At 45.2% G+C, this 13173-nt stretch overlaps 1 protein-coding gene across 1 annotated transcript in view; it reads right to left on the bottom strand.

Annotated features, from left to right (window-relative positions):
• Positions 1–13173, bottom strand: part of SUMF1 (sulfatase modifying factor 1) — a 49451-nt gene that overhangs the window by 22021 nt on the left and 14257 nt on the right. Inside the window, exons 4-7 of the mRNA XM_014946603.1 lie at positions 6348–6430; positions 4261–4383; positions 3425–3539; positions 2380–2493 (exon numbers count right to left, since the gene is read on the bottom strand). Of these exons, the coding sequence (XP_014802089.1) occupies positions 2380–2493; positions 3425–3539; positions 4261–4383; positions 6348–6430 (435 nt within the window). The remainder of the gene's footprint in view (positions 1–2379; positions 2494–3424; positions 3540–4260; positions 4384–6347; positions 6431–13173) is intronic.

The following is a 13173-nucleotide window of genomic DNA, read 5'->3' as shown; positions in this document are numbered from 1 at the left end:
ACACACAGATTGGCTCTGAGAGATACAGTGCTAATCATTTTTAATGTCTCAGAAGATAACGGCAGCCTGGCTATTTTGGGACACCTTTGCACATTGTGAGATTCAGTTTCCTTCTCCATTTAATCAGAAAAACCCTTTGGAATTCACTTTGAAGTGCTCTGCCTCAGACACTACATTCTGACAATTAGTTTCCAACTGGAAAAAAAACCCCATAGCATCGTCGCTAACATCTAATTTTTTTAAAAAACTTTCTGAAGTGTCTGCAAAATGTTTGTGCTGAATTAAAAACCTTCAGCAAACTCAACAGCCTTGAGTTTAACAGGGAGAAGTCACACCACGCTTGTTTCTCACCAGCACCTTAATTCAACACCAAAGCTCTGCCGCATTGCCTTTCTGAACACAAAAGCCTCTCATTTAAATAAGTCCACCTAATGAAGGTGTTACACTGCAATATTTAAGAAAAAGGATTATTTTTTTTTCCAAGCATCGTGCCACAGTAGCCGTACTTCAAAAAAAATACTCCAGGGTGGCAGAGCCCTGGCAGAGGCTGCCCAGAGAGGTGGTGGAGTCTCCTTCTCTGGAGACATTCAAACCCACCTGGACATGTTCCTGTGGGACCTGCTCTGGCAGGGGGTTGGAGGAGATGATCTCCAGAGGTCCCTTCCAACCCCATAGCATTCTGTGATTCCTCCACAGTCTGGGAGGGAAAGCCCAGCTTTGCTCACCCTCCTCCTCCCCTGACTCTCCAGCCTGTGGTCACATCAATACTCAAAGTTTGCTCATTCTATTCTTCACTTTCATCTAAATTTACATTCTGCCAGTTGCTCAAGGCTTCATCTTTAGAAATGTTTCTCTTAATCTGGCCTTGTTTCCATTCCTGAGGTAGAGGAATAAAAATAATTTATCCTTAATTGCATATAAAAACCCCACCAGAATGGAAACAGAAGTGCAAGACAGCAGCTGTTTCTTGGCTAATCAATCAGTATGCAAACAGGGAAAGAAATAAATCTAAAGCAGCAGTTTGAATGCTAAGTGTGAGCTCTATGTAAGTTTCAGCTGTGTGTGTATGCAAGCCATGAGTCAAAGGTGGAAAAAGGCAGGTGTTTATCCATCAGAGAGACAATTCATGGGATACAGCTTCCCATTACTGCTGAGTTACAGAAACTGGCAGAAAATCTTGACTACTATGAAATATTCAAATCCCATCATATAAATTTATGCAATATGTGAGAAAAGTAGGAGAAGGAGATACAACACAGCTAAAGTCCAAAGGAAAAGGAGGGTTTTTTGGCCACAACTAGGCCACTAACACTGCTCACCAACAGAAATTAGAATCACAGCATCATCTAGGTGGGAAGGGACCTTTCAGATCATCGAGTCCAACCATCAACCCAACATTGATGAACCCACCACTGACCCATGTCCCTCAGCACCACGGTTGCCCGGCTTTTAAATCCCTCCAGGGATGGTGACTCCACCACTGCCCTGGGCAGCCTCTGCCAAGGCTTGATAACTCTTTCAGTTTAAAAATTTTTTCCTAATATCCATCCTAAACCTCCCCTGGAGCAACTTGAGGCCATTTCTTCTTGTCCCATCACCTGCTCCTTGAGAGAACAGGTGGCACATCTCATAAGGGGATACCCAAATCCTGCCAACGGAGAGCTCCTGCCCCGTGAGGTTTAGCTGGTTTTCTCCTTACAGATAACTGGGGCTGAACAAAACAAGCTCTGTGAGAGCAGAGCAGGGCATTTCACAGGTTTAGTCATCCTGGACACATGAGAGAGGAAGGAGGTGGAATATTAGGACTTGAATCTGCAGAGAGATAAGCAGGAGACACCCTGCACACAGAGCTCACAGACCTCGGCCTCTGCCTGCCACAGACAAAACCAAGGACTGACCTCTCACAGCCCAGTAAGCTACTTCTCCCCATAAACTTCAGCTTTATTGCATGTTGCATTTTAAATGAGCTAGTGGAAGCCATAAAGATAATTCAAGATGGTTTGTTCTCTACTTGAAAAAAAAAAAAAAAGATAGTACAGCTCGTAACAGCATAAACAAACCAAACCCTTCTCTTTTTTTTATTTGTAAGTAATTCCACTGCTTTGGCAAATTCTTGATTTATATAGTATGATGCCAGTTTGGACGCATTCAACTGTTAACCAGGTGTGAAGGCCTGTCCAGAAAATAAATAAATGAAACTGCACTCCAGCAGCACAGTTCCCGAATGGGTGATTTGTGGTGAGATACTTCCTAATCCACCAGAACACAGCCCACCCCAGACACAGCAGGGGGGAGCACAGAGTGGGTTTCCAAACAGGAACCAGATCAGAGCAGTGAGAGGGAATTCTGTACCTCCTGTGGTGCCAGTAAAATACTTACAGGGTTGTGAACTTCCTCTGGCAAGTGATGCACCCCCCACCAGTCAGAGGTCCACTCCCAGGCGTTGCCTACAATGTTGTACAACCCGTAGCCATTGGGAGGAAACGCAGTGACCTGTGAGAGATATAACAAAGGGCCAGGTCTTTAAGCCACTCAACATGAAATACAGCTTTTAACCCTGAAAACCCATCTGTCAAAGGGGCATCTATCTCTACTAGGAGCTTCTGCCTTCATATCCCAGCAGCAGACAGCAGAACTGTAACACCTTTACATGCTCCACTTAAGTAAAACAGAACAAAAGAATGAACTCTTATCACCCTTGACAATCTCAGCACCACATTCCCACTATGGCACACAGTGTCTTCCCATTGGATTTGGGGACCAATGCTCTAACAGGTCCCTGTTTGAGCAGACACAGACCTGCACGTAGCATTCCTGATCTAACCCCCACAGGCTTAAAAATTCCAGCTTCCCCTTCCCACCCCAGGAAAGCAAGGCTGGCTCTCAACTCACACACAGGCTTCTCTGCTGATGAGACTCTTTGGACTTACTTTAACTATCATTTAATACTTCATTCATACCCTCGATTTATCTTATAATTCCACTCTGTTGTTTGCCACACGAGACAGACTCAACCTTTCCAAAAAGGGAAGTTTCATTTCTTTTAAACTATTGCACGATTTTTGTGCCTTGAAAATAACTATCCAAAAAATGAGAGTGCAAAAAAATTGCAATGCCAAAAGCGCAGTCAGAGAGTATTTCAGCATCTGACTATAACCTGACTGGAAAGGGGAAAAGAGGTCAGTTTAAGAGGAACTAAAAGTTTAAATGAAAGTAATCTTTACTTTTCAATTAGCTTTTTAAAAAGTGTCCCTTGGTAATACCCAAGCCTGCAGTGAGATACACTGTGACTTCTTTAAAAATCTAAAGGTGAAAGAGTACTGGAGTGGAAACCAGGCCCAGCTCACTGTGCTGAAGGCAGAGCTCAGTTTTAGGAAGACAAAGCTCGTTTCCAAAGGACTGATGCACTTGGAGACACACTTACAGGCGCCGTTCCCTTGTACCCGTCTTCCCCGGTGTTGTTTGTTGGGAACACTCCCTGCCAGATGTTGGCATAATGCTGACCTTTGGGCTGAAGCTTGTTGCCCCACGGGAAAAGTCTATTAAAAGACACAGAGAAGAACAGCTGGCAAACACTTTTTTCTCTTTTCTATTTTTTTTTAAATCTTAATTAGAAAAAAAAAAATATGAGACGCACCACACAAATCCCAAACTTCCTCCCCACCTTACCCCAGAGAACTGTCTGTGTTCCAGTTCCATTTGCACCAGCATCTAGGTGGTTTTTGAGGAGAGCAAGGATTCTAGGAGGACAGTAGGTCCATGAGGAGGGAAAGACAGCACTGCCCTGTGCAGCACATGGTGCAGGAAGGAGAAGGCACAAGCCTGTGATTCCCCTTGGCTTCCCTCCTCCCCAAGCCCAGAGTCAGGAGCCAGGTGGGTGCAGTGGCCCTACAATCACCCTGCAGTGACAGTTATTTACTTCTTAAGCTCTTTTGCAACTCGTTCAGCCTTGGCACTGAAATCCTTCTCTATGCCTTTCATCTCCTGCAGTAGCAGCAGCCCTGGGACTTGGCATTTTGTCCCATCTCCCCCTCTCCTGGGTTCTCTCCTCCCGTTGCAGAGTTCAGATGAGCACACACCATTCAGGGACATGCACTTACCTAAAGGAGTCTGCTCAGAGTAATTCAGTGTTGTATTTACCACAGAAGTACATACTACACAGGAAAAAGAAACTGAGGGGAATAAAACCCCACACAACTCTTCGTTATCTCCTAAAGACCAGTTTTAAAGGCTTTTCAGGGACACATTTATGACAGGTACCTGTTCTCCAGGCCCCCCCGGCAGCTGTACTCCCACTCAGCCTCGGTGGGCAATCGTTTCCCTGCCCAGCTGCAAAAGGCCACAGCATCATTCCAGGAAACGTGAAGAACAGGGTGATCCATTCTGGGGAACAAAAGAAACAGGGCAAGATCAGCAGCAGAACCAGGCAACCTCACAGCTACACAGCACGGGCACTCTGTTGGGAGATGGCCACAAAGGACTGTGAGGAAATTCCCAGTTACAACTGGAGAAGGCACCAGATTAAATAGCTTCTCTCCTACGAAAGACAGACAAGAAGGCTACTAGTAGATGCTAGATGGGAAATGCAGCTAGCAGAGAAATTAAAATTAAGTTCTGTTCATCTCTTCACAGTTTTCTGTACAGCTCTAAAGAGTTTAAGACATTTGTAGCTTGGGCTTTCTCACAGGTTGCCCTCAGAAACCTGCTGCTGCCAGGAGAGAACCACTGACACAGGGGTTCATGTGGGATCACTGGTGCTCAGGGACCCCAAGTTTAACAGTATCTTAACAAGAAGCCAAGATTCTCAGTAGGAAAATTTTCATTGCAATCTAATGGCACATACTCTTCACCTCCCTGCACACTCTTCTCTTCACTGCACGTTCTTTTCTGGCAGTCGTGGGGTTTTTGAGGGAGAAGCAAGATGAGAAAGAGCCCTTACTCCTAAGCTACACCATCTTCTGCAGCAGCCAAGCCAGGAAACAGGGAACTGCAGAAATTTAACAACAAAAGTATTTTTCTTCGGGTGATTCAAGCAGTCCAGTTTACAGAGGTTTGGTTGCAGGATTGCCCTTATAATTGTGGTCTCATTTTTCAAAAAAAAGACAGAAAGAATGGCCTGTCATTCTTGTCCCAAGAATCCTCTCCATCCCAGCCTCTAACAGACCAAGATGCTCCACGAGCTGATGGTACTGATCCAGAAGACAGACTTCCTGCCTCATTTACCAAGCCAGTGGGTGCCTCTTGGCCCATTTGACTACTTCCATGTGGCAAGCTGTACTTGGTTAGGTTCGTGCCATACTTCCACACCACTAGATTCACATGGCAGGTTTCCAGCTCTCCTCTGCTGGCTGTGTCCTAAATTCCTCTGTCTCCCCCTAACAACACCTCCTGATATTATCTCTATTTTTGCCTCAGATAATTCTTTCATTGCCCTTGGAGAAGGGACAATGGACGTGTTACTAAGCGGTTCAGCCCTCAGACACTAACGTAGCCCCGTCCCTAGAGGACTCAAAGACACACCAGCCTCTACTAGATCTAGGCTGGAGAGTGACTTCATTTCAAACAGCAGTTTTGAAACTTTAACTAGTTGATTAAGCAGCTCTTGCCAACCTCATTGCCACCTGCCTGCGAGAGAGAGGAATGAAGACAGTCACATCCAAGCACACAGTGATATACCCAATGTGCCCAACCACAACACTGCCTGACTTGTGCAACCCAGTCTGGACTGAAAGTGATCATATAAAAACGTGGATCAGCAAGTTTCAAGGTTTCCTGCTAGAAAAGCATGGCACTAACTATGGGCTAAGAAAAAATACAGATTTCTAAAGCATTTAGAGCTTTTAGATAACGAAGTCACAACTGATTTTCCACCATTATCAGCCCACAAAGTCAAAATATATTAAACAGCACAAAAGTCTTCAGTCATCTGCTGCCAGAGACAGGGCTTCAAATCCCAGAAGGAGGACACACTACCTGGACACGTGCAGTTTGCATTTAGTCTCCTTCTCCAAAACCAGATCCACACTGAATGCTCTGAAATTGCTGATCTTCTAAAGACCTCCTCTGTTTCACTGCTGATGTATAAATGCCAATAGAAACACACTGAGGCACATTTCAGTAGGGTTTCTTTTCCCTTGGGTGGAAAATGTTTATAGATCCGTTTGAAATACTATTATGCCACTGACCACATGACCACTGAATGAATAGTGTGTGCAGAACACTAGAAAATGTGAAAATAGTCGCAGAAGCAGCAAGCAACCCTTTCTTGCACCTCCATTCCTGGTCCAATTTTACAGGTACATTTACAAGCATCGTGTGTTATAACTGAATGGCCACTTAATACTCACCTTTTGGAGATATTAGAGTCAGGACCCTCAGGGTGCTTCCAGTTGGCTCCTTTCACAGGCAACCACCAGGGAGCAGCTGCGACCTGAAAGGGACAAGAAGGGCCAGGGAAGAAGACCTGAATTCCCAGATAAAGGCAATTCTGAAAAAAACACCAAGTGACACCAGGCTACAAAGCCTTCACTCACAGCTCATGGCTCTGCCTGCACCCAACCGACCAATTCCTTTCCAAGTCATCTCTGAGGAACCAAGATGATCATTTGAGCCTCGACACAATACTGCTGGCCAGGGAGCAGCTCAGGGTAGGGAACAGAACAAGAAGAATACCACCCAAACAACAAGCCAGAGGGAGAGTGAACCCTGAGCATACATTTTTCTGAAGCACCACCTTCTGCCTCTTTCTCCTTCCCTTCTATGTCTCCTCACCTGCAGGTCTGATATAAGGCACAGTTACTCTTTGAAGGCACATCTTTCACCACTCTACCTGTGGTGGGCCAGACTGTCCTCTCCGAAATTCCCAATTATAGTCCTTCACCTCTGAAAACACCTGCCAAGAACATTCAGACGGTAACAGTTGGAAGAGGTCACCTGGGACACCACAGGTTGAGTCCATTCTTTTACAACAGTATGCCCAGAGCAGTTAAACCAGCTGAGCTCCTGGCTGGCTGCACTCTGACACACGCTGCAGAGGTGATAAAATAATTTTTTTTTTCTAAAAAGACAGTTTTGCCTTAAAGAGAATTTTCATCCCAATTATTTGCTCCCCAGACTCAGTGTTTTGGAAAAACTAAAACAAAACCCTGATGACATCCTTTAACTAGGGTGAAAAAATGCATCTTGAAACACATTTGCTTTCCAGTGAATTAACTCAGGAAGCTGATATTAAATTATTTGCTATCAACTTCCAGAAGGTGGAGACAGAAGAGCCAGAGAAGTGAAGCAAAGCTTTTTTTTTTCCCCTCCCTGGTTGGTTTGCTGAGCAACATCAGGCAGACAAAATCCTCTGTAACACAAACGCAGTCATCGAGTACTTCACTCGAACCAGAAGTCTCAAACTTGGTTCTGCAATGCCAAGGAATTATTCCTGGAATACATTCATTAAGGGTTTCTTCTATTAAGCTCACTTCAAAGCTGAGAAGGTCAGTGCACAGCATATTTAACTATTCTATTCTGGTTCACAATAACTTTGAAATACTTATCTTAATAATAGGTCCTTTCAGAAAATTGAGGCAAAAAAGAACACTTACGCTAACCACCAATAGTGGTTTTTCCATCAGTTTGAGTGCCTGCTTCCAAAATACTCCTATTACAGAGATAATTTCCATAATGAACAACAAAAAAAAAAAAATCAAAGGAAATAAGCCTCCAATGCTTTGGGAGTTAAAGGATCTACCAGCTGGTTGGCCCTGGAGCTGCTCTAATGGTGGCTGTAGGACACCCTTCAGCAGCTTCTGCCCCCTCTACTGCCCCTCACCTTTCCCCACCCAGGAGATGGCAGCAGGAAGAAGTAAAATATTTATTTCTCTGCATTATGTTGCCAAACCAGCCCTGTGAAGTGTTATACACACAGGTAGGAATCGTGCTGAGAGTGTTATCCTGTAACTCACCAAATCCTTCACAGCAAAGCCCAAAAGCAACAGTCACTGAAAGGCAGTGCTTGGGAGACAGAGCATCAGGTGGGTCAAAAGATTTTAACAGCAACTGCCAGGAGAAAGCTGCATCCTTTATCAGTGACAAGCATTTAATAAGTAATTACGTGTGTGAGAGAGCAAAATTTATCTGTGACAAATATAAAGTTGTTAAGAAAAGCTCTGGTCACATCAGATCCCTCATTTTAGCGTTCCAGTAGGAAAATAAACCGCAGTGCCTCAGAAATAGAAACGCTGCTAATACATAAAGACACATTATCTCATTTATAAAGCACCTGATCAATCTATGCTGTAGCAGCTCCCACGGCAGCTTGTCACTCCTCTCTCATCACCAGGTAGAGATTTAGCCTAGAGCACACAGCTGGGTACCTGAGCTAGAGGTTCCCTGTAAGTCAACAGCAACTCTGGACTCGAGCTGCCGGGCTGGTGGCGTAAGCTCAGCTGAAGAGCCCACAGCTCTTTGTGAGCTCTGGGGAAAAACCCTGGAATCCCTAAACCCTGCAGGACTCCATCCTGGGAATCCATCCAGACCTGGGCTTCTGATGCTCCCTCTTCCCAAGCGAGTGAGGAGCAGAGGTTGGTGTTAAGCACAGAAGAAATAAAGATGCTCTCAGCTGCTCGGTGACTGCGACGTTCTGCCCCTGTGCTCTCTGTGGAAATGGGACCTGCTAAAATAACAACTTTTCAAAAAGATCCTGCTTTATGATTTCCTAGCATGGCAAGCATGTCCATCAACACCACCAGTCACGTAATTTTGCCTCAGTATCTAACAAAGACAACCCCATTCTCCCCACAACTGGAGCCCTCACCCTTTTCAAAAAAAGCATGAGAAGTATTTGATCTCTTTCTAGAAGCTACAGCTCTGTTACTGAGCCTTCCAACCCAAAAATGGGATCTTCAGCGACCCTCCACTCAACCCTCATAGCACTAAAGCCTCACAACGACCAAGCTGCTGAATAGATACTGCACTCAACAGGCTTAGTAATTCGATTTAACCAATTCCTTGCACATTTTGAGCTTTAACCTTCAAATTATAGTCAAGATAGGACAGAGATCCAAAGTTAGAATCTCACAGCCCTTTAAGGAAGTAAGAGAGCCTCAGTGCTACGTGCTGAAGGTTTTCCATGAATCTGACAGATCACGAGTAAGATTTCATCATGACAGCTTTAAGCACAACACATTTCTGTAGATTAAACTGCTGGTTTTCGGATAAAAATCTCCGCAGGAGACTGCAGAGACTTGTGCTTCAGAAGACTTTAATTTTGGAAAACATTTTTGTTATGCAAAAGAAAAAGCAGATGCTTTCAATCAGAACGGTTTATTTTAAACCAAGAAAAAAATATAATCTCTCCGGGTGAGAGCACTACGTGTGCACGTCTCCTGTTTCTGGCTCTGCTGAGCTGAGCTGCCAGTCCTTGCAGAACACCCAGATCCTTAGAGAAGTTACACATCTAGTACCAGGACAGGGGTAACGGTGATAGACTGCATGTAGCCTTCAATAATTAATTGGCAATTAATCTAAGTCAGGCACTGACACCACCGAGCACACACCACGATGCTCCTTCCCAAAGAGCAAGCCGTGTACCTGAGTCTTACAGCCCTTTCCAAAAAAACTTCTCAAAAGTCTTTACAGCTTTTAATTGCTCTTAATCTAATTAGCAGAAGAGCTAATTAGACAGAGATATTACAACATCACAGTTAATACAGCAAAGCCCTCCCTCGCCACTAATGAGCTTAGTTACTTTCATAATGCCTGGCGCTCTCATGCTCCGCTCCAAAACATGTGCTCCGTAGACTGGCAACAGATTCCTCCCGTAAAAATAGCAGCACACGCTGCCCAGGAGATCTTGGAGAGACACCCAATTAGAGGACAATCTCTCCTCTGTTCTGATTAACTCTTTCCAACACGGCCTGTCACTCACAATGGACTGGGGGAAACCCAACTTCCCCAAGAGTCTCCCCGCACCAGGAAAGGCAGCCCCAGCAGCAGAGAAGCTTCAATGCCCATTTCCATCTGATCCCACTCGAAAACTTGGGATTATCCAGCTCTCTGCTCTGGGATTAAACGTTAAGAACTGGCTGTTCTGCTTCTCCCAGAGCTGTAGCTCTGTGAAGAAAAGGGAACGCTGCATGATAATACACTAACAGTTAACTTCCATCAGCAAGTTCTCCGCTCAAATGAAGCAATTTGCCTCTGAAGCCTGCACTCCCACCATCAGCCTGCATTAAATGCTAAACTGTAAGTATTCCATTTTCTTTTCAAAGCAGGCTGGGATATCCTAACTTCAGTTGCTCCATTAACTGGTGATTTCAAGACTTTTAAACTACTTTACAACTTGAAAATTCCTTCCTAAATACACATAGGAAAAATGAAGAGGAAAGTCAGATTCACACCTTTATAGGCACTGCGAGGGGAATACCCTTAAAAACACACACCAAAAAACCACACCAAAACCCCAGCCAATAACATGAAAACCTTTGTATTGATCTTGCATTTAACAGGGCACTGGCCACGTCGGATAAAAACAACCCCCCACACCAGCTTCAGATTTTTTAAATTCAAATCACGTTTACGTATTAGAAGAATTACCAAAAATAAACTCAACTGAGTAGCTAATCTTGGCTCCAATTCCATTTCTAACATGCAGCAAGTCACTTGACATAACAAAGCTGCAAATTTTAACCTTAAGTCAGGCCCATAAAATGAGAAATTCATGCTGTTGTCCAGACATGTAGCACCAAAAAAAATCTTAAGCAGTGACTTACATAATGTAACTTATACTATAACTTAAAATAACTTAACAGAAGTTACTGCAGAGCAGAAACTTAGGAATCAACTGTCTGAACAGAGATTTTTCTGAATGCAAAGTAGTCTAAGTCTGGAAAAATCTCCAAGAATTCTTTATTACGTGGTGGATTCTTCAAGATGCACCCTCTTCAGTTTCAGAAGGTGAGTTCCCAGGTTACCACTTGTTTGAATCAGGCTGCATGAAGCACTGTCTACATCTTTAATTCGTAAAAGCATCCACTTGGCTGCAAAAGGGATGTGTGTGCAGGCTGGAAGCAGGGAAGTTATGAAGCATATACCGATCGCTACCACTGGGAAGATGTGAGTTAAAAAATAAATAGGTATTCAGTAAGGAATATAATTTTTGGATGAGGTTTTATTTTATCCATGTAAGGCAGATACTCATAAATCTCTGTCAATTTTTCCTCCTCTAAGTCATATCCTAAACCCTGAACTGCTGATTAATGGACAACTGAAAAAAAGGGGCAGACAGAAAATATAACATTTTTAGCAGAGCAGGGAGTTTGAGAAATAAAAATAATGGTGTGCAACAGATGAGCCACTCTCATTTAAGTGGGGTCCTGGTCACAAATAAGTTCCCAGCTATTTTTCTAAGTAGCACTAACACAGGTTCCCACCAACCCTCAGAGATGTCTTACCTCCCACTGACTGGGGTCAGAGATCTCCTCCCACCACCCGCACACAGCTCCCAGGTGGGCATCACAGCAGCACCCCTTCCCTCCCCTCCGCCTGCCAGGCACTGAAAGTCATACAATCATGGAATGGTTAGAGTTGGAAGGGACCTTCAAGACCATCCAGTGCCACCCCCTGCCCTGGGCATAGACACCTCCCACCAGCCCAGGTTGCTCCAAGCCCCCTCCAACCTGGCCTTGAGCCCCTCCAGGGATGGGGCAGCCACAGCTTCTCTGGGCAACCTGGGCCAGGCTCTCACCATCCCTCACACCAAACAAGTTCTTCCCCACATCTCAGCTCCATCTCCCCTCTTTCAGTGTCAAACCCTTCCCCCTCCTCCTAGGGCTCCCCTCCCTGATCCAGAGTCCCTCCACATCTCTCCTGGAGCCCCTTGAGGGACTGGAAGGGGCTCCAAGGTCTCCCTGGAGCCTTCTCTTCTCCAGGCTGAACCCCCCCAACTCTCTCAGCCTGTCCTCACAGCAGAGGGGCTCCAGCCCTTCCAGTATCTCCGTGGCCTCCTCTGGATCCTCTCCAAGAGGTCCATGTCCTTATGTTTGAGGCCCCAGAGCTGGATGCAGCAGTCATCAGGTAATGTTAACCTCCACCTGCTTGACAGGGATGGCTATGAACAGCTCAGCCGAGCTCTGGGACAGCAGTTGAGCATTCCCAGACATCAGGAGACAGCAGCTATTCAGCTCTCAGGGGACACGTCCCCAGGCAGCATTCTGGCTGGCTGGTGGCACCACCTCCATGAAGCCCTGCTTGGGGTGAGAGGGATACATCAGCAGAGGGCACAGACAAAGCGTAGCCCTCCTCTCATCCAGCTCCAGGACACATCACACCACGAGGGGCAGTTGGGAACATGCCGGAGCCACGGAGCGGTCCCACTCGATTTCCACACCATTTTCCAAAGGGAAGGAAAAGCCCTTGGGCAGACACGTGCCTCCTGGTCACCTTCCTGCAGCTCGGCTTCTCCTCTTCATCGGGCACACGGAAAAATGGCAGGCAGGTGACCTGTTTCTATGCAGTGCATCATCTCTATAGCAACAGGCTCGTGTTGAAGTGGAACCAGCCGTGAGGGAGCCCGGGAGACACGGCAATGTCAACAGTGGGGACGCGCGTCCCGCTCCACCGCCCGAGGGGAAGAATAGACCTCTCCCTGCCCCCTTATCAGGGTTGTCATAGTAGCTGCAATAAGGGAGCCATAATCTACAGATGCAGCTTCAATTCATATTTGCACTTGAAAACACTCCGCAGAGAAGAACAAACCTTCCGTAATTAGGTACATAAACTGAACCAAAACGTGATTGTCAAGTCCTCCACCAAATCAGTAATTAAGCACGCTGGAACAGCTCACCAGTAGACAGTTAACTGTTTTTTTCCAGAAGATAACTAATACTTGAAGTTGGCAGCTTCCGCAATGCTGCTACAAGTCCCAGGCTATTTATTACATCAATTAAAAGTCCCAGCTTCCCAAAAGCTCTAATTACAGAAAAAACTCTTTACACTCTTATTTTCTAAGGTTTCTAGCCTCATTAGCTCAGAAATGAAATCAATAAGGGGTTTTGTTTAATATTGAATATTGATACTGTTTCCCTTGAGTTAAGTCCCAATATTTTAAAGTACTTTGAGACTGCAGTACCACAAAAAGGAAAGGCAGCAGCTTTACAGAGTAAGAATAAATACACTTTAAGTCAT

The sequence above is a fragment of the Calidris pugnax genome, unplaced genomic scaffold (assembly GCF_001431845.1).
Source record: "Calidris pugnax isolate Ruff unplaced genomic scaffold, ASM143184v1 scaffold81, whole genome shotgun sequence".
NCBI lineage: Eukaryota > Metazoa > Chordata > Aves > Charadriiformes > Scolopacidae > Calidris > Calidris pugnax.
This window is presented reverse-complemented; position numbering and strand designations above follow the sequence as displayed.